Source organism: Oryzias latipes, chromosome 1 (genome assembly GCF_053564925.1).
Source record: "Oryzias latipes strain Hd-rR chromosome 1, Olatipes_Hd-rR_3.1".
Classification (NCBI taxonomy): domain Eukaryota; kingdom Metazoa; phylum Chordata; class Actinopteri; order Beloniformes; family Adrianichthyidae; genus Oryzias; species Oryzias latipes.
The window spans coordinates 43,038,721-43,060,984 of record NC_136237.1 but is presented as its reverse complement, the minus strand read 5'-3'; the positions used below and the strand labels follow the sequence as shown (position 1 = coordinate 43,060,984).

The 22,264-nt window shown below is 49.1% G+C and overlaps 1 protein-coding gene across 1 annotated transcript; it reads left to right on the top strand.

Moving 5' to 3' along the window:
- Positions 1 to 408: 408 nt before the first annotated feature.
- On the top strand, positions 409 to 22,092 carry LOC101155741 (neuronal membrane glycoprotein M6-a). The gene is made up of 7 exons (XM_023953827.2): positions 409 to 618; positions 15,087 to 15,279; positions 15,703 to 15,859; positions 16,079 to 16,232; positions 17,325 to 17,401; positions 17,473 to 17,538; positions 18,981 to 22,092. The coding sequence occupies exons 1-7, from the start codon at positions 582 to 584 to the stop codon at positions 19,131 to 19,133; spliced, it is 837 nt and encodes a 278-aa protein (XP_023809595.1). The 5' UTR covers positions 409 to 581; the 3' UTR covers positions 19,134 to 22,092.
- Positions 22,093 to 22,264: the final 172 nt, after the last annotated feature.

Genomic DNA, 22,264 nt, shown 5'->3' with positions numbered 1-22,264 from the left:
GGAACCAACAACAGGTCCTGGACTGAAAGGACAAACTGATTTAAAACTAAAATGATGTGAAGACGGTTTATCCAGTGAGACAAGGACCCAGAGTTCAGTTGAAGTCTGGATGACAAGACTTGGTTTCTGGACGGGATGGACCAGAACCAAAGTCAGAGCCATGGTGGACCCGGTGGTCCAGTTCCTCCTCACAGGGGTCCACAGCCTCCATAGGGCTGTAGAGACAAACTGACCCCCTTCAGTCCTGTTAACCCCCCCATGTGTAGAACCAGAGCGTCTGGTTTGTGTAGATTCATGCCAACACTGAACAATCTTCATCCTTTCAGTCAGGTTTTTCCAGAGTCTGGACCCGTGAGGGTCCCGGTTCCCGCGTCCTCCGCTGGTTGGTCAGGATGGATGCTGGGGGGGGGGGGCTGGAGGAGAGGGAGCGTCCAAACAGGGACTTCCCTGATCCTCCATCATCTGCAGGGAGGGAAAAGCACCAACACCGCCCCCCCTCACACACACCCGGCGCTGACAGCGAGCGGAAGGCTGCAGTCGGCTTCACTCGGACGCAGACAAAAGGACTAGAACCCGCAACCATGGAGGAGAACATGGACGAATCCCAGAGCCAGAAAGGTAGGAGAAGCGCGGGCTTTTCTGCCCGCCATCGGCCGCGGTGCCTTTGTTCTGCCAGAAGGCATCATGGGAATTCTTCCTGTGATAAAGGCTGCGATGAAGATGGAGGAGGGGGGGGGGGGGTGGAGGAAAAAGAGAGAAATAGCTCGGTTCCGACAGAGCGGCAGGAGGTTCTTGTGGTTCCGAACCGACCGTCGGTTGTTTTCTGCAGGGGTGTGGGGGAGGGGGGCATGTCTGCTGCTGGGATTCAATGAACAGACTCATTAATGAGCAGCGTTTGGGGTGGGGGGGGTGGGGGTCGTGTTGTTTTGGAGGCTGAACGGACAGATGGACGGACAGATGGATGGAGAGATGGATCCTGGAGGTGGGAGTGGCTGGGGGGTGGGGGTGGAGGGATGCCTTGAAATAAGGAGAGAAAATGAAGGGGGGGGGGGTAAGAGGGGCTGTGACTGATGCCTCCGTGGGGCTTTTCTTTGTTAGCCTCCATTGTGAAGCTTCACGCTTGTCTGAACCCCCCCTCCGACCCCCCCACACTTTCCCTTCCCTCCATTTTCCTCACATCTCTGTTTTCTTTCAGGTGGAGGGTCTCCTCTTCCTCTGTCTCCGCCCACCCAGCATCCACCCATCATCCATCATCCATCCATCATCCACCCATCATCCATTCATCATCCATCCATCATCCATCCATCATCCATCCATCCATCCATCCATCCATCCATCCATCATCCTCCATCCATCCATCATCCATCATCCATCCATCCATCCATCATCCATCCATCATCCATCATCCAGCCATCATCCATCATCCATCCATCATCCATCATCTATCCATCATCCATCATCCATCATCCATCCATCATCCATCCATCATCCATCATCCATCCATCATCCATCATCCATCATCCATCCATCATCCATCTATCCATCATCCATCATCCATCCATCCATCCATCATCCATCATCCATCCATCCATCCATCATCCATCATCCATCCATCCATCATCCATCCATCCATCATCCATCTATCCATCATCCATCATCCATCCATCCATCCATCATCCATCATCCATCCATCATCCATCCATCCATCCATCATCCATCATCCATCCATCCATCATCCATCATCCATCCATCCATCCATCATCCATCCATCCATCCATCATCCATCATCCATCCATCCATCCATCATCCATCATCCATCCATCCATCCATCATCCACCCATCATCCATTCATCATCCATCCATCATCCATCCATCATCCATCCATCCATCCATCATCCTCCATCCATCCATCATCCATCATCCATCCATCCATCCATCATCCATCCATCATCCATCATCCAGCCATCATCCATCATCCATCCATCATCCATCATCTATCCATCATCCATCATCTATCCATCATCCATCCATCATCCATCCATCATCCATCCATCATCCATCATCCATCCATCATCCATCATCCATCCATCATCCATCTATCCATCATCCATCATCCATCATCCATCCATCATCCATCATCCATCCATCATCCATCCATCCATCATCCATCATCCATCCATCCATCATCCATCCATCCATCATCCATCTATCCATCATCCATCATCCATCCATCCATCCATCATCCATCATCCATCCATCATCCATCCATCCATCCATCATCCATCATCCATCCATCCATCATCCATCCATCCATCATCCATCTATCCATCATCCACCCATCATCCATTCATCATCCATCCATCATCCATCCATCATCCATCCATCCATCCATCCATCCATCCATCCATCCATCATCCATCATCCATCCATCCATCCATCATCCATCTATCCATCATCCATCATCCATCCATCCATCCATCATCCATCATCCATCCATCATCCATCCATCCATCCATCCATCCATCATCCATCATCCATCCATCCATCATCCATCCATCCATCATCCATCTATCCATCATCCATCATCCATCCATCCATTCATCATCCATCCATCCATCATCCATCATCCATCCATCATCCATCCATCATCCATCATCCATCCATCATCCATCCATCCATCCATCATCCATCATCCATCCATCCATCATCCATCATCCATCCATCCATCATCCATCTATCCATCATCCATCATCCATCCATCCATCATCCATCCATCCATCCATCATCCATCATCCATCCATCATCCATCCATCATCCATCCATCATCCATCATCCATCATCCATCCATCATCCATCTATCCATCTATCCATCATCCATCCATCCATCCATCATCCATCCATCCATCCATCATCCATCATCCATCCATCATCCATCCATCATCCATCCATCATCCATCATCCATCATCCATCCATCATCCATCTATCCATCCATCCATCCATCCATCCATCATCCATCATCCATCCATCCATCCATCATCCATCCATCCATCCATCATCCATCATCCATCCATCCATCATCCATCCATCCATCATCCATCCATCCATCATCCATCTATCCATCATCCATCCATCATCCATCCATCCATCATCCATCCATCATCCATCATCCATCCATCCATCCATCATCCATCCATCCATCATCCATCCATCATCCATCATCCATCCATCATCCATCCATCCCTCATCCGTCTTTCTCCTTCTGCTCCAGCTGAACGTTTTTCTGCAGATGACGTCTTCCTGTTCGTTCAGCTCACTCCTTGTTGTTGTCAATGGCGCCCTGAATGGGCGTGTCCATCAGCTTCGTCGCACCTTGGCCGTGAGCACGCCGTTTGGTGGCGCTTTCACGCTGACTCCCAGCAACCCCCCGCTCATGCCGTGTTTGCTGGGAATCAATCTTTCATTTTCTGCATTTCTGTTTGCAGCGCTGTTTCCATGGTAACGCAGCGAGGGCTTCGTCCTCTCCTGCCTGATAGGTGGACTCGTGCCTGTTTTGCTGGCAGAAATGCGTTTTGTCCAATCAAAAGGCGAACCAGGAGACATGTTGTTGAAGAGAACGGGATTTTCACCCCCCACTCCTGCTGCCGCTCCATGGAAGCAGCTTCACACAGAACAGAACAGTTGGGCCGACGGGGCACGACCCACGAGCTGTGGTGTGTGGTGGGTCACACGGGGGCTCAGAGGTCCGGAGTGAGTTATTAACGGGGGGGGGGGCTCACCTGTAAACACAGTTCTGGTTGTTTGCTGAGTCGGCAGCTGCATCAGAACCAGAACTCATGCTCTGCTTAGGGGTCTCATGTGCAGAGGGGCGGGGCTCCCAGCAGGTTTTTTTACGTAAGTGTGAGGGTGGAGGCGGACCCAGACTTCCAAGTTCTTCACCGGATCCTCACCGGATCCTCACCGGATCCTGTCTGGATCACACCAACGTCATCTGAACCAAAACAAGAACACTTTAAAGAATCAAAATGGAACATTTAGAACTTCGCTGGTCCAGTCCAGATCCCAGACGACATGCCTTAATGGGTTCTGAATCTGGGTTCTGAGCAAACAAAAGGAGGAACCGGAGGAAGCGTCTGCTGTCACAAACTGATGAAGGATCTCCAAAGCAGACGTCTTCCTCAGCTCTTTGCCTTACAGCCCAAATCAGCTGATGAGCATGTGGGCGGGGACAAAGCTGTGATGTCACAGGTCCGAACAGAACCACGGAGTCTCTCAAAGTGACAGAACCTAGTCTGAGTTTTGGATCTGCAGCCTCTGAATTGGTTGAGTGACAGATGAAGCGTCTGGATGGTTCTGGTTGGGATTTGGTGCCCGGAACCCGTTTCACATCTTCGTCTGCTCTGCGGTTCTTCTGAGCTTTGCTGCTTTCCGGGTCTGAACCTGAACGCCTTTGTGGTTCTGCTGCTCATCTGGACGAGCTTTAAAAACCAAGAAATGAGAAACTTCACATTCAGAATCTGGGGAAACTGGACCGGTCCCGCTTCAGCAAACTTCAGGCTTCAGGTGACAGAACTGAGCCAGAGTCAGAACCGGGTCGGTAAAGCTGCTGCCTTCCTGTTCTAGATGTAGTTTATCAGTAAAGGTAAAGGAACCCTTTTTGGTTTGGATCTTCTCAGTTCTCCAGCAGCTCAGAACCTTCAGGGTCCAAAGTTCTGCCTCATGAGGTTTCCCAGAACACGGTTCTGCTCAAACGCAGGAAAAAAACCCACCAAGGAGCAGGTGGGCGGAGTCATTTGATTTGACCACGCCCAGGACGGCAGCAGAGGCTTCACGGCATCAGGGAACCTGGGAAGTTCTAACCTCTATGGGGCGGCACAGTGATGTAGTGGTTAGCCCGCTCGCCTCACACCAAGAGGGTCCTGGTCCAAATCCCAGCTGGGTTTGTTCTGTGTGGAGTTCTCCTGTGGGTTTCTCCAGAGAACCCGCTGCACCCGGGTACGTTCCCCATCAGGAGGAACCCAGACCGAACCCGGGTCCAACGGCGGAGGAAGACCGAACAAGCCCCTCCCCCTGCAGGCTCTGCAGAGTAACTGATCCTGATCCACTTCATTACTATGACCGCTAATAGAAAGGAACTTGACGGGAACGAGAACGTCGATACCGACTCACTTTCACTGCAGCCGCTTCCACTAACAGGAAACCTGAACCGGCGCTCTCCTGAGGCCTCGCCGCTCCCAGGAGCACCAGCCCATCCTTCCATCTTCTGCTCCTGGACTCAGCTCGCCCCCGTGAGCAACGGCCCGCCGGCGGCGCCGAACCCTAAGCTGCCAGGACGCCATCGTGACCACAGCCTGTCAGGAATGAGGGGGCTGCACCCCCTCCCCCATGGAGGAACCAGGCGGCGCTTTGAACATTCTTTGCATGAATAATTTGTGCTCCGACTGCTCCTCTCTGCTCCTCACTGCTCCTCACTGCTCCTCTCTGCTCCTCACTGCTCCTCACTGCTCCTCTCTGCTCCTTCCTGCTCCTTCCTGCTCCTTCCTGCTCCTTCCTGCTCCTTCCTGCTCCCCCCTGCTCCTCACTGCTCCTTCCTGCTCCCCCCTGCTCCTCACTGCTCCTCACTGCTCCTTCCTGCTCCTTCCTGCTCCCCCCTGCTCCTCACTGCTCCTCTCTGCTCCTTCCTGCTCCTTCCTGCTCCTTCCTGCTCCTTCCTGCTCCCCCCTGCTCCTCACTGCTCCTTCCTGCTCCCCCCTGCTCCTCACTGCTCCTCACTGCTCCTTCCTGCTCCTTCCTGCTCCTTCCTGCTCCTCACTGCTCCTCACTGCTCCTTCCTGCTCCCCCCTGCTCCTCACTGCTCCTTCCTGCTCCCCCCTGCTCCTCACTGCTCCTTCCTGCTCCCCCCTGCTCCTCTCTGCTCCTCTCTGCTCCCCCCTGCTCCTCACTGCTCCTTCCTGCTCCTTCCTGCTCCCCCCTGCTCCTCACTGCTCCTTCCTGCTCCCCCCTGCTCCTCACTGCTCCTCACTGCTCCTCTCTGCTCCTTCCTGCTCCTTCCTGCTCCCCCCTGCTCCTCTCTGCTCCTTCCTGCTCCTCTCTGCTCCTCTCTGCTCCCCCCTGCTCCTCACTGCTCCTCTCTGCTCCTTCCTGCTCCCCCCTGCTCCTCACTGCTCCTTCCTGCTCCTTCCTGCTCCCCCCTGCTCCTCACTGCTCCTCTCTGCTCCTTCCTGCTCCTTCCTGCTCCCCCCTGCTCCTCACTGCTCCTTCCTGCTCCCCCCTGCTCCTCTCTGCTCCTTCCTGCTCCTCTCTGCTCCTCTCTGCTCCCCCCTACTCCTCACTGCTCCTCTCTGCTCCTTCCTGCTCCCCCCTGCTCCTCTCTGCTCCTTCCTGCTCCTTCCTGCTCCCCCCTGCTCCTCACTGCTCCTCGCAGGAATATGTGAATTTAGCATAATTTTTCTAAAACTTCATTCTCCGTTTTACAATAATTCACAAAGATGTAAAATAACTGACAGAATTTTGTCACAATATGTATATATATATATATATATATATATATATATATATATATATATATATATATATATATATATATACATACATATAATTAATATGAGGTCTTTAAAGAATACATGGCCAATAAAACAGATCCAGCTCTAACGCTGTAATAATTGAATAATCATACATTTTCAATATATTTTATCAATTAAGCTTAAATTTAAAAAAGATCAAAAGCAGCACATTTCACCGCTGATGTTAAATGTTTTTTACTTCCTGTTCGTTGTCTATAGAAGAGCCTGAAGTTTAATTAAATTCTTATCAAAACACAAAGAATGCAAACATAAGAAACTGTCAACAGAAAAGCTGCTAAACTGGTTTTTTTGGGAACTGGTTCAACAGTTCCCAAAAATGAGAAGAACAAAAACCATTCCACTGAAACTTTGAGGACAGTGGAGACTAGTGTGCGAGGAACATCAGAGGAACCATCAGAGGAACATCAGAGGAACATCAGAGGAACCATCAGAGGAACATCAGAGGAACCATTAGAGGAACCATCAGAGGAACCGTCAGAGGAACCATCAGAGGAACCATCAGAGGAACATCAGAGGAACCATCAGAGGAACATCAGAGGAACATCAGAGGAACCATCAGAGGAACATCAGAGGAACATCAGAGGAACCATTAGAGGAACCATCAGAGGAACCATCAGAGGAACCATCAGAGGAACATCAGAGGAACATCAGAGGAACCATCAGAGGAACCATCAGAGGAACCATCAGAGGAACATCAGAGGAACCATTAGAGGAACCATCAGAGGAACCATCAGAGGAACATCAGAGGAACCATCAGAGGAACATCAGAGGAACCATCAGAGGAACATCAGAGGAACCATCAGAGGAACATCAGAGGAACCATCAGAGGAACCATCAGAGGAACATCAGAGGAACCATCAGAGGAACATCAGAGGAACATCAGAGGAACCATCAGAGGAACATCTGTGAGCTGGAAGTCCTGCAGTGGAATAAGGAACGCAGGAACTTCGGTGTTCTTGAAACATTTCAAAAGCCCATACCATTATACAACCCCCGCCGGCCTAAGGAGCTGATTCCCAGCAGACCCATGTTTCCTGCATGTTCTGCTGAAGCAGAACCACCAAAACCCAGAGGCTGCAGTTCCTGAAGCCCAGTGGAGGCTCTTCAGGGGGATTCTGGAACAATCTCTGCAGACGGTTTTGTTTGACAGAGCTTCAATCCTCTTGGAATGCTGGGAAAGTGGGCGGAGCAAACAAATCCGCGTTCCTCAGATGTGTCCATCAGGATCCTCGGAGTTCCCAGAGATCCTCCGTCTTCATGTCTGCGGTTCGCTCACCTCATGTCGAACCATTCCAGTGCATGTGTGTGTGTGCGTGCACGTGCATGTGTGTGTGTGTGCGTGTGAGCGAGCGCTCAGTGCGGTCATCCGTGTTCTGGTCCTAATGGTTCAGTTGGGCTGAACTTGTCCTTTTCCATTAGAGCAGCACTTTGACTCCTGAGTGCATCTGCAGGCCATTTTGTAGCCTCTCACTTTGTGTAGTTGTGTGTCAGTGTGAGACCCCCCCCCAGTGATCCACACACAAATACACACTTTGTGTGTACACCAGTTTGTTAGGTCCGACAAGAATGACCAAAACGTTCCCTAATGAGCCTCAGTGGGAGTGTGTGTGTTTGTGTGTGTTTTTCTTCCATTTGAACAAACCTTCAGTCTTAAATGTGTTTTTACAATCAGAACTTCATTTCACATTTTATGGATTAAAATACTTTTTTTGTTAACTTTAAAAAGTTGTAAAAGTTTAACTTTGGGGTTTTATTATGGCGTAAATGGCGAATGCTATAGCGCTTGTCTACCTTCCTCAAAGGCACAAAGCGCTTTACAGTAAGAGACCCAGTACCACACACATTCACACACACAGTCACACACACACACACTTACACACTAGCTGTGTTTACATGGACAAAAGTAATCGGAAAGAACGCCTGATTGGAAGGAAAATGCGTCATGTAAACACGCCGTTCGGAATAATCTGCCCCCATCAGACTCGTTTGGATCAAAATTTCATTCCGATGGAGATAGTTATGCTGATTGTTGATCCGCTTGTTGTTCATGTAAACGGTTCCTTCCGATCTACTGCTCTGGTTTACGTCACGCATAGACGGTGTTTCGCTGAGAGAAAGTTTTGGAGCGCAGACGGGACCGGCCGGCTGCTCTGCGGACGCCCCGTGAAAAGCGCCGCTCCGCTCTCGCCGCGCTGGCTTTTCGCATCTCCGCTATCTTACACCCTCACGAGGGAGATGCGGGGGAGGAGCGCTTCGTGCCCACTGACGTCCGGACCCTGCACCCGAGCTCTGCGTTCGGGCTCAGGTGCCAGTGGACCGACACCGAGCGAACTGTGTCTCTGAGCAGAGCAGCTGGATTTATTAATGTGTGTTTGAGGGGAGGGGAGGATGCTTTGTTACGTGTGCGTTTTGTTGTTTTGTTATGTGTGGGAGACTTGGACTGCGATCCGTCCCGCCGCTCTGGGTTAGCGGCGGCCGGCTTCAGGAGAACCGTGTGTCCGGGCAGAGCTCTGACCGCCAGCTCACACAGCGGCTTTGGGACGGCGTGCAAACTTTTCGAAGCAGAAATGCCTCTTAGTGCTGAGAAACTGTTCAAACAATCACGTGGATTTGTGTTTCCAGTCGTGTCCCGACTAAATAAAGGCTGATGTTATTCCACACATTTACATGCAGCCAGGATGCAAATTGCAGAGTTTCCTGGTCCTGAATTTTGTGTCCATGATCAAACAAGGCTAATGTAGTTAGCGTGTTAGCTTCTCCTAACACTGACCTCTTCCAGCTCCGTTCTTCTTCCACAAAAACGCACTGACCACACGGATTAAATATAAAACAATGAGCGAACAGGCGCTTCATAATATTCATTACATTAATAAAAAGCGTGTTTGGAAGATCGTCTGGTATGTTACCGAACTGCTGCATAAAATAAATGTATGCGGCAGCTGTTTGATTACAACGGGACTCGTTTCCTCTTCTGGGATTTCAACACTACTGCGCATGTGTGAATCATTTATTCTGACCGAATGTGTGACCATGTGCCCCCCATGTGGGGGCGGCCGTGCTGCAGTGATAGGGCGGTCGACCCATGATTGTAAGATTGCAGGTTCGATTCCCGCCTTGCACACCCATGTGTCGACCTCCCACCAGAGGCAAGGTGGGGTTCAGGACACTTCAACACATGGGCGTGCAAGGCGGAAATCAAACCTGCAATTTTACGATCATGGGTCGACCGCCCTACCGCTGCACCACGGCCCCCCTATTTTTATTGAACATTACGTCGTTCCTCCAACTTTGGGATAAATTTGTGAAATAAGTTCACAAAACGTTTGATTAATGTGAGCATGGAATCAGATTGTTGTCTTCATGCTAACATGAGTTTTTGAAATTCACTGTTTCATCGATAAAACAGTCTTTGAGGTGAAATCATGAACCAGTGAGGCGCCAGAGGAAGTTTTATTCTTTGTAGAATGTCGTTGGTGGTTTTTTCTTTGTTTCTTTAGCTGCTCCGTTTCAGGAGTTTTGGGTTCTCGTTCTGGAGTTCTGACCCGGACTCCAAGAGAAGGCCGGTCCGTCTTTATCACTCAGGAACAACAGAGAACTTCAAACCAGCTTCTTCTGACGGCGTTTAGTCTGGCAAAGATTCAACGTCCTCACAGAAGTTCATGAACACTTTGGTTATGTGAACCTCATGTATAGAACACAATAGAAGATTCAATCCATCCCATAATAACACCTCAGCTATAACTGTCTGTGCTGGTTAAATATGTTTATTATGGGATCAATGGATCCCCCCACCCCTGCTGACCTCTGCCCCCACAGACGTCTCTGTCCAACCAGCAGCAGAACCTTCTGGATCAAAGGCTGCAGTGATGAAGCCAGACTGGACCTCCTCCAGAGGTAACCATGACAACAGAAACGATGATGTGAACTCCAGCATTCTTTTGAACGCGGTTATAATCTTTGATTAGGGTAACAGAGCACTGAGGCGGAAGAATACGAGGAAGACAGGTGAGCGATGCATTTAAGGTGTTGATGAGGATGAAAGCAGGAGAACCCAGTAAGTTCTGTCAACATCTGATCAGCTGCTGATCCAAAAGAACCCAGAAAAACTCTGGACTGAACACAACGAAATAATACAAACATAACGTAACGATTCAAACGTAACGTAACGATACAAACGGAACGGAACGATACAAACGGAACGTAACGATACAAACGGAACGTAACGATACAAACGGAACCGAACGATACAAACGGAACGGAACGATACAAACGGAACGGAACGATACAAACGGAACGTAACGATACAAACGGAACGTAACGATACAAACAGAACGTAACGATACAAACAGAACGTAACGATTCAAACGGAACGTAACGATACAAACGGAACGGAACGATACAAACGGAACGTAACGATACAAACAGAACGTAACGATACAAACGGAACGGAACGATACAAACGGAACGGAACGATACAAACGGAACGTAACGATACAAACGGAACGTAACGATACAAACGGAACGTAACGATACAAACGGAACGTAACGATACAAACGGAACGTAACGATTCAAACGGAACGTAACGATACAAACGGAACGGAACGATACAAACGGAACGGAACGATACAAACAGAACGTAACGATACAAACGGAACGTAACGATTCAAACGTAACGTAACGATACAAACGGAACGGAACGATACAAACGGAACGTAACGATACAAACAGAGCGTAACGATACAAACGGAACGTAACGATTCAAACGGAACGTAACGATACAAACGGAACGGAACGATACAAACGGAACGGAACGATACAAACGGAACGGAACGATACAAACAGAACGTAACAATACAAACGTAACGTAACGATTCAAACGGAACGTAACGATACAAACGGAACATAACGATACAAACGGAACGTAACGATTCAAACGGAACGTAACGATACAAACAGAACGTAACGATACAAACAGAACGTAACGATACAAACGGAACGTAACGATTCAAACGGAACGTAACGATACAAACGGAACGTAACGATACAAACGGAACGGAACGATACAAACGGAACGGAACGACACAAACAGAACACGATTAAACAATCAGAACGTGACAACAGAAATGGAACGTGATGATACAAACAGAACGTGATGATACAAACGGTGATACATGACGATACAAACAGAACATTACGACACAAACTTAATGTGACAACAGAAGCGGAACGTCATGATACAAACAGAACGTGACAATACAAACGGAACGCGACGTTACTACCGAATACGACGATACAAACAGAACGCGACTATACAAATGGAACACAACGCTACAAACAGAATGTGACGATACAAACAGAACATGACGATACAAACGGAACATGTTGTAACAAACAGAACATGACGATACAAACAGAACGCGACTATAAAAAACGGAACGTAACAACACAAACAGAACATGACGATACAAACGGAACGTGTTGAAACAAACAGAACGTAACAACACAAGCGGAACATTTCGATACAAACAGAACTCGATGATACGAACGCAACGGAACTATACAAACGGAACAGAACGATACAAACGGAACGGAACGATACACACAGAACGTGACGATACAAACGGAACGTGTTGAAACAAACAGAACGTAACAACACAAGCGGAACATTTTGATACAAAAAGAACACGATGATACAAACAAAACATGACGATACAAACGGAACGGAACGATACAAACAGAACAGGACGACACAAACAGAATGCGAAAATACAATCAGAACGTGACAACACACACGGAACGTGACAACACAAGCGGAACTTGAGGATACAAACAGAATGTGACAACACAAGCGGAAAAAGTTGATACAAACGGAACGCGACGATACAAACGAAACGCGACGATATAAAACAGAACGAGACAACAGAAGCGGAACATGACGACACAAACGGAACATGACGATACAAGCAGAACAGGACAATAGAAACGGAACGCGACGCTACAAACGGAATGTGACGATACAAACGGAATGTGACGATACAAACGGAATGTGACGATACAAACAGAACGTAACAACACAAGCGGAACATTTTAATACAAACCGAACGTAAAAACACAAACAGAACGTAACGATACAAACAGAACGTGACAATACAAACGGAACGCGACGTTACTACCGAATATGACGATACAAACAGAACGCGACTATACAAACGGAACACAACGCTACAAACAGAATGTGACGATACAAACGGAACATGACGATACAAACGGAACATGTTGTAACAAACAGAACATGACGATACAAACAGAACGCGACTATAAAAAACGGAACGTAACAACACAAACAGAACATGACGATACAAACGGAACGTGTTGAAAAAAACGGAACGTAACAACACAAACAGAACATGACGATACAAACGGAACGTGTTGAAACAAACAGAACGTAACAACACAAGCGGAACATTTTGATACAAAAAGAACACGATGATACAAACAAAACATGACGATACAAACGGAACGGAACGATACACACGGAACGTGACGATACAAACGGAACGTGTTGAAACAAACAGAACGTAACAACACAAGCGGAACATTTTGATACAAAAAGAACACGATGATACAAACAAAACATGACGATACAAACGGAACGGAACGATACAAACAGAACAGGACGACACAAACAGAACGCGACAATACAATCAGAACGTGACAACACACACGGAACGTGACAACACAAGCGGAACTTGAGGATACAAACAGAACGTGACAACACAAGCGGAAAGTGTTGATACAAACGAAACGCGACGATATAAAACAGAACGAGACAACAGAAGCGGAACATGACGACACAAACGGAACATGACGATACAAGCAGAACAGGACAATACAAACGGAACGCGACGCTACAAACGGAATGTGACGATACAAACGGAATGTGACGATACAAACAGAACGTAACAACACAAGCGGAACATTTTAATACAAATGGAACGTAAAAACACAAGCGGAACGTGAAGATACAAACGGAACGGACAGTGCAATTTATGATATGATGACTATAATACAGGAACGTAAATATCCCCTGCCCCCCACCCCTAACACAAATTCAGAGAGCCCCCTCCCCTCAGTGCTGCATGTTTGTGATTGTGCGAGCTACTTACTCTGACTCACAAATGAACAAATCCTTTATTTCTCATTTTGTGTTGATGGCGGGAGACGCAGCCTTTCTGCTGGGCGCAGCCGCCATCTTCATTTCTGCGCCGCCGCGCCCTCGCCTGTGCACGCTTCTTCTCTCTCACACACTGAGAACGGGGGCTGTTGGTGAAGATGAGCGCTTTGTGTGTCTGAGCAGGCGTCGTCGGGGCTGTAGCACTCTCAGAGCCGCTCTGTTGCCATGACAACGCTACAGGCAAAGTGGGTCATCAGGCTCCTGCCACACCCCTGTTTGCATGGCAACAAGGCCGGTCAGTCCTACCTACTAATTCACACGTGCACACGCAACGAGGGCGTGCACGAAGCAGTTATCGCTCTTTCTCTTTGACAGAATTGCGGATTTTCTCTGATCAATGTTTTACTTTCTCCTTTGTGGGGTTGAGGGGAGGGAGGAGCAGGAGGCTCCAATTGGCTGAGGCTCCTGTCAATCAGACCCACAGCAGACAGATGAATCAGTCATCAGTTACAACAATAATAGATGAAACTGTAAACAATAATGATAAAAAATGTGATAAAGCTTTTGAAAAAACCCTGAAATAACATTTGGCTCTGGGATGGATGAAGATCTGCTGGTCTGAATGTTCTCCTTGTTCCGTGTTGACTTCCTGTTTTATTTTGAAGGATTTCTCCTGATTGCTGCCGTTCATTTATGGAGAACCACGTCAGTGGTTTGTTCGGATCTCATCTTTGCTGAGCCAGATGTGATCAAGCTGTGGTTCTGCTCCGTCCCTGATAGAACCGTGGAACAGCAGAGGATGTTCTCCAGCTGAGCCTGTAGAACCAGGATGAGTCTGGTACCTGTAGTTCAGGTAGAACGTCCTGACGGAACGTCATGTCAGTTTGATCCAGGCCTCTGCTGCCTCTGGATGGCTGACGGGTCGTCTTCAGGCGGGGAGGGGTCGTTCAGGCGGGGAGGGGTCGTTCAGGCGGGGAGGGGTCGCTCAGGTGGGGAGGGGTCGTTCAGACGGGGAGGGGTCGGTAAGGTGTGTAAAAACTGTGTGTTTTGGTTAAAGAAGCATAAATGGTGCCGACTGGGGTTCCTGGGTTCTTTTCCTGGTTCTGGTTGGTGCGGACGCTGCAGCTCCATCTAGTGTCAAAACTGAGAAGGACGGCAGAGATTCATGGGGTTCGGGGTTTGTTTAGGATTTTCTGTCATGTTTGTGTTTTTGGAGCAGATCCGGTTTTAGTCTTCATAACCGAAGAGTTTCAACGTTTCTGTCCCAGCCGGACCGGCCGCTCCAGGTTCTGCAGAGCGGCGTCTCTAACGGCCCGATTCTCTCTCCAGGCTGTAAGGAGTGCTGCGAGCGATGCGTGGGCAGCCTCCCCTGGGCGTCTCTCATCGCCACCATCCTCCTCTACATGGGCGTGGCCTTGTTCTGTGGGTGTGGCCACGAAGCCCTGAGCGGCACCGTCAACATCCTCCAGAGCTACTTTGACGTCGCCCCGGCCGCTGGAGACTCGGTGGACGTCTTCACCATGTGAGCGTTTGTGATGCTGCAGAGGAACCGAAGGTTCCCTCTGAACAGAAACAGGTTCTGCTTTAAGCAAAGACAATCAGTGAAGACACGTAAAGGAACCGTAACGGATTCAATGTCTAGAAAATGACCGTTAAAACATATGCAGAAGATTTCAAAAGTGATGTTGAGGAGCAAACACAGAGGGTCTGTGCACAGAACCTCTGTAGAAACAGGAACCTGCAGAACGTTGGGTTCCTCCAGACAGTCTCAGGGTTCCTGAAGAACCATGCAGACATCACCTGGTTCCAAAGCTCCACCAGGCTAGAACTTCACAAACACATGAAAGAACGAAGAGAAGCAAAGCCTGAACTCTGAAATGCTGGTGTGTGTGTGTGTGCGTCTGTGTGTGCACGTGTGTGTGTGTGTGTGTGTGTCTCCCCACAGCATCAACATCCTGAAGTACATCATTTACGGTCTGGCCGCCGGCTTCTTCGTGTTCGGCGTGCTGCTTCTGGTGGAGGGCTTCTTCACCACCGGCGCCATCCGGGATCTGTACGGCGAGTTCAAGATCACCGCCTGCGGACGCTGCCTGACCGCATTCGTAAGCAAACACGTTCAGAGACAGACTTCCTGTCCGGCCGGCGTCTCGCAGGCGTTCGGTTCCTGAAGTTTCTGCTTTCAGACGCTCTTTGGTCTGTTCTGAAGTCTGAAGTTCGCAGGCTTCTGTCCTTCACCAGCGGTTCCTGACTGAAACCCTTAGACCCTCAGGGTCCTGGACCCCCCTGCTGCCTCTCATCCAGGCTCCTCCTTGTGTCCACAGCTGATGTTCCTGGCCTACCTGTTCTTCCTGGTGTGGCTGGGCGTGACGGCCTTCACCAGCCTGCCGGTCTTCATGTACTTCAACGTTTGGTCCATGTGTCAGAACACCAGCTTGGTGGACAAAGCCAACCTCTGCCTGGACCTGCGTCAGTTCGGTACGTTCACACCTGCGTCTGTGGAGGTGCAGTACCGGTCTCCACCTGCAGGAGACCGACGCCTTTTCCTGTCCTCTCCTTTCTTCAGACTCTGAGGTCACATGACAAAATGGATTGTTCTCACTAGGTTTTCTTTTCCGTACCATGAAGGCGCCACCGCCGTGCATCTCTATAAGCAGTGTTCCAATGACTGAGCTCAAATAGAGTTTTAGCTCCAGTGTTGACGTTCTTTCATGAACCGGAACTCTTCAACCGTTTATGCAGTTTACCTAATTCCAGCCGATTCTGTCGCGGAGCAAAGCGGCTTTGTGCAAATATGCGACACTTTTGCAGACCGATGTGAAAAACCGCTTTTCTCGCCGTCACAATCAGCTGATTGACATTGGTGGGAAAAAGAGCTCCGGTACATCAAAGAGCGTCTGTCAATCAGGCGTCGCCGGAGACATCTCAGGTGTTAAAGACGAAGATTCAGGTCAAACATTTTTGTCTCCTGATGTACGTTTAGGCGGTAAAAAAATATAAATGAGGTTGAAAGATCGTAATCCTTAAACCGTACTTTCATATTTCTTTGGACTGATGTTCTGCAGGTTTTCCAGGAAGATCTCCAGTGAAACATTCCGACTTTTTCCGCCATTAATCTGCTCCTTCGTGTTTTTACGCAACGCAAAGTAAAACTCAGATCTGGCCGTGATCGAAGAATCGCGTCAAACTGAACGGAGATGATTGACAAGGTCTACAGCCAATCAGGAATCAGAGCATGATGCACTGTTAAAATGTAGGGGGCGAGTTTTTGCCCTCCTCTGTAAACACTGTCGCCTTTCAGAGCCCCTTTGCTAGGGCCCGGGCCCCCGTGACCCGGAGCCTCTGTAGCAAAGCAGGTCAGACGTCAGAACATGATGTCGGTTCAAATCCAGACATGTGCGGCGCGTGCATTCTCCGCGTTTTTCTGATCCGTTATCGGTACCGTAATGTGTTTTTGGTTCCGGTCCGTCTGTCCAGATCTGTCCTGAAATGTCTCCGTCCGGTCCGATCGGGTCCGCCCCGGGTCGGTCCTGCTCTTGAGCCTCTTAAATGAACGCTGTTCCTTCTCAGGGGCGGTGACCATCTCTGAGGACAGGAAGCTGTGCACGGCGTCCGAGAGGTTTGTCAAGATGTGCGAATCCAACGAGGTGAGTGGCGTGCACGTGCGCGTGCGTGAGGAAGGGGGCATCACAGTAACCGGCCTGTTTGTGTCCTGCAGCTTGACTTGACCTTCCACCTGTTTGTGTGCGCTCTGGCGGGGGCGGGGGCCGCAGTCATCGCCATGGTGAGAACCACAACGTTTTCCCAGCACTTGCAGGTTTTTCTCCAAAGCTCGGTGGCGCCCCCTGCAGGTTTCAGGGCTTTGAGGGGGGGCTTTTGGTTTTCCATAGAACTGCATCTCTGCATTCCTTGTTTGTTTCTGCTCAGACTTTTGGGGGGTGGAGTCCTCACAGAATACCCCCCCACACACACACATCTATGGAAGCATTCCCGGTGTTGACTTTGGTTTAGAATTATGTGACAGAAATGCTTCCATACGCATCAACAAACTCCTGAACGCTGGTGGATCTGAATCTTCTTCAGAGCGAAGGACGTCGTTTTCATGATCGTTACTTTGCTCTGAAGTAAACGATCCCAAACATGACTCTTATTTTGAAAGATTGCAATGACAGCTTCCTACAGTTGGCAGCAGCAGAAACGACACTACTTTGAAGGAGCAGCTTCCTGTTTTCAGAGTCAAAGAAGAAACTGACGGCCTTCAAAGATCCAAAAATAAGAATTGGTGATCAAAGCCTGGAAAGGTCAAAGGTCATCATTGGAAGCAGAAGGAACTCCATCAAGTTCCAGGAAAACAAAAATGAAGGTTCAACTAAAAGAAGTTAGAAATTCTGAGTTGAAACAAACCAGAGCCCCAGTTCTGATGGTTCTGATGGATCTGTTGGATCTGATGGATCTGTTGGATCTGATGGATCTGATGGATCTGATGGATCTGATGGATCTGTTGGATGTTGTTTCTAACAACTCTTTGATGTTTTCAAAAAACCCACAGATTTAAAAAAAAACAATTTAATGTTTTTAAAACATTAAAATGTTTTTTTAAACAACTTTGATGTTTTTTCAAACCACTTTAATGTTTAAAAAAACGTTGAGGTTTATTAAAACACTTTTATCTTTAAAAATAGTTTGATGTTTAAAAAAACAACCATTTTATTTTTTAATAAACTCTTTGATGTTTTGATGCTGTTTCTTGGTTTCTAAACTTTGTAAATAGTTTTTCTTTGAAACACTTTGAGAAGCAGCTTCGTTGTTTGAAAAGTGCCACATGTGACTTTATCCAGCCTCTTTCAGGAAATAGTCTGAGCCCATCGGGTTCTGGGTCGATGCTGGTGACGCGTCTGACCTGAAATCCGTTTCTAAATGCTGATTATTATTATCATTATTATACATTCAGACTTTTCTAATCGAGGAAACACAATCTTTTAAACGGAGAGGCGGTTCTGCTGGTCCTCCAGCCTTCTTCCATGAAGCTTCATCGGTCCAGATGGGCGGGAAATTGATTTGCTTCGGTTGAATTCCGTCTCTTTCTTCACCCAAAGCTGTTTTAGGAGGACGTGACGTCAGAGCCACATCTGTCGGTCTGTCATCCCATCAGGCCAGAAAACCTGGTCCAGGAGTGAAGATCTGACTCCTCATCCTCTCTGACCTTTGCCCTGGTCCTCCTCGCAGGTCCACTTCCTGATGGCTCTGGCCGCCAACTGGGGCTACCTGAAGGACGCCAGCCGGCTGCAGAAGTACGAGGACATCAAGTCCAAAGAGGAGCAGGAGCTGCATGACATCCACTCCACGCGCTCCAAAGAACGGCTGAACGCCTACACATAGACACGCCGCCGCCAGAAGAGACACACGCTTACCGTCACACACACACACACACACACACACACACACACACACACATGAGAAGGAGGAAGATGGAGGATGAAGGCACAGACACCTCCGTCATCCTCGTGTCTGCAGCGGATTCTGCTCCACAACCACCAGAACCGGCTTCCAGAAACCCAAAAGCGATTAGAAGAACCGAATCAAAACCCAAAGAAAAGTCCTATTTTTGTAAGAAGAGTCCACGGCAGACGGGGGATGAGGGCGTGTCTGTGAGGTCATCATGTGGGGGGTGGGTCAGGTCACACACACACACACACGCGTCGATGTGATGGATGGTTGGTGTCGTGCGGCGCTCTTGTCGGTTCTGTCATGCTGTTCGTGTCGTTTCAACACTTTGATGGCTGCTGTCCCTGAGGAAGTGCCCCCCTCCTTCTCTTTACCCCCCTCCCTGCCTTTTTTCATTAGTGGTCTGCCCCAGCCTCAGTAGGGACAGCTGACCCCCCCGGTTGTATAAAGGTGTGATTGGTTCTCAGAAGCAGCACAAAGTTTTCACCTTTTGAGGTTTTTCAACCACATTTCTGTGTCGTTTTCTCACCGCGGGGCTTTAGGGGGCGGGGCTTACAGTCCACGCGGTCACGTGACCAAATCCCTTTTTCATCCCAGAACTTCTTTTGTTTTTATCCAAACTGAAAGTGACCAAAAGTTTCAGCAGGAATCTGAGGAAGAGGCGAAAGCGGGTCAGAAGGTTCTGCACGGTCCGGGTCAGCGCAGGTTCTTCTGGGCTGGATCCCTTTGGACCGTGAACCAGAACCAGAACCAGAAGGTTCTCGGATAGTGAGGCCAGCAGCTCCGTGTTTGGAGGGTCAGAACCTCCAGGTGGGTTCTGGTGATCCGGGTTTTTGCTAGCTCGCCGTAAAGACGTCAGTTTGAACAGAAGAGACTACCAGCACACACACACACACACATGCACACGCACACACACTCCAGCACCACCGTCACTCTGAGCCATAACTCTTTGATCTTTTCTTTCCACCGATGACATCTCACTATTTTATTATCAACTTTTAATCTTTGAGACTTTTTAAATGTGAAATTATTTATTTAGAAGAAGAAACGTGTTTTTTGTCTGTCGTGGGCAGTTTCACACGCTGCACCTGCATCAGCTGTATAAAGATATACATATATGTGAACAGGTGAGGCAGCAGCCGGGGGAGGAGTCTGCAGGGGGCGGAGCCTTCACGTCCCGCTCAGGTGTGCTCAAACACACGAGCCGCTCGGACAGCAAACTAAAAGTCTTTTCAACAAGCGAAGGGAAGTGAAGTCCAAACATTTCCGGTTTTGCTAGAACCTTTGGTTCTGAACTATTTATGTTTCCGCTCAAAGTAAAGAAATTTGCAGTAAACGTACCGCGGCGCAAACGGCGTTTAGAGTCATGTGCACAGCGCCACTAACACAAACGAACCAGTTTGACCCGAAATCCCACCGGGGTGTTTTTACATCACCGGCCTGCTAGGGGGCGCCGTTGGCCGCCTGAAGGACCCTCTGGGAAGAGGCGGAGCTTCCATTCGACCAACATGCAGGACAATGTGAAAGTTGGAGGGGGGGCGGGGCCAAGCCGGGGCAGATCAGGATCAAACTGGATCCTGGAAAAGCAGGAAAAATCAGAAAATTTGAGAAAAAGAGAAAAGTTTGTAGAAACGTCAGTGAGGGGGCGTGGCCAAACGCCGCCGTCCCCTGCAGACTCGTGTTGCGTTCAGGTGCATCCCGGCTGCTCACCGTCAGTATTTTTAAGGGTCTAGTTTTACAGTAACAGTATTCTATCATGTCATTGCCTGACAATGGATGTCTGTCAGTGTTTTTAACCTCAGATAAAAGAAAAAAATAGTTTTTGTGCACTTATTGACCATTGTGAGCGCTCTCTCTCTCTCTTATTCTTGGTGTGTAAGTGCATTGGACCCCCCCGTGGGGGGGGGCCTGTGTATAGTCTTGCAGCATTGGTTCTAACCTGAGATCATGAAAAGTTCCTAATACTGAAGAAGAACCGTGAATATCGTTGTTGTTTGTGGCATGGTTATGCATTCAATGGTCATAATCCTAAAGAGTCAAACCAACCCCCCCCACACCCCCCACTGGCGCTGTTCTGCTGTTTAACCCCCCCCCTCAGTGTGCAGTATCGCGGTTCCTGTTGCTAACGTGTTGCTAAGCTCTTTGCTTGCTCAGTGGAACCAGAGCAAACCGTTAAGGCAGGAATCTGCCCCCCCCCCCCCCCCCTTAAATGCATGAGTTTCTGCCTGCAAGGCGACGTGGTTCTGTCACCTGGACTCTCGGCGGCGGACGGTGGGCGTGGCTTTAATGTATTGCTCTGGCCAACCTTTGTCCTGTCTGCTCACCCCCCCCCTCTGCTGAGGCTTCCTGTCGCCTAGCAACCGTCTGACTACGGGCGGCAGAGGTGGCCCTGGGGGCCACTGCAGGCCCTCAGAACCAGCGGCAGATCCACCATCCGGGCCGGGGGCGTGAGCGGCTCGCCTTCCGTGTGTCTGAGTCCCGCGTCCCCTCACGTCTCCCGTAAGGTTCGTGCCCCCCCCGCGTCCTCTCTGTCTTCCTGCTGAACATGGGCTGAACCATTCCAGGACCCGCCTCCTGATCCTGTCAGCGAGACACCCCCAACCATCTGTGAAGGGGCGGCCCCCTGGGCGCTCAGCCGGGACCCGCTGCTTCAGAACCAGGCTCGGGCCGGGTCAGCCCCGACACGCAGGACGTCAGAACCCCCCCCATAGTGTTCTAGTTCTGTCCACTCGTGAGCTTCGTAGCGGCGCTGTCTGAGTCCCTCCTCCATCTCTGTACATATCTGTGCCAACAGCTCGGGCAGACAGTGGCTTTTTTATTTGTAAAAACATCAACTTGCTTGCAAATATAAATAAAATGAAATAAAACACTTGTGTACTTGTTAATAAGGGAACTTTGGAGTTCGTGTCTTCATTCTAACACCTATATTTACGTTATTTTGTCTTTTGAGTGTTTTATGATGTTCTGTGCATCAAGCCCCGCCCCCAGGCTAATGCAACAACGACTACTTTCTCTGTGGAGCTAGCGGTGATCGGATAAACCAGGGGGGGTCCCCAAATCCAGGC

What these genes read in the sequence shown, in the direction of transcription:
- LOC101155741 (XM_023953827.2), top strand. Translation starts at nt 582, where the DNA reads ATGGAGGAGAACATGGACGAATCCCAGAGCCAGAAAG. An exon ending in CGAATCCCAGAGCCAGAAAG is followed by an intron (nt 619 to 15,086) that starts GTAGGAGAAGCG and finishes TTCTCTCTCCAG; the next exon opens with GCTGTAAGGAGTGCTGCGAG. An exon ending in CCTGGACCTGCGTCAGTTCG is followed by an intron (nt 16,233 to 17,324) that starts GTACGTTCACAC and finishes GTTCCTTCTCAG; the next exon opens with GGGCGGTGACCATCTCTGAG.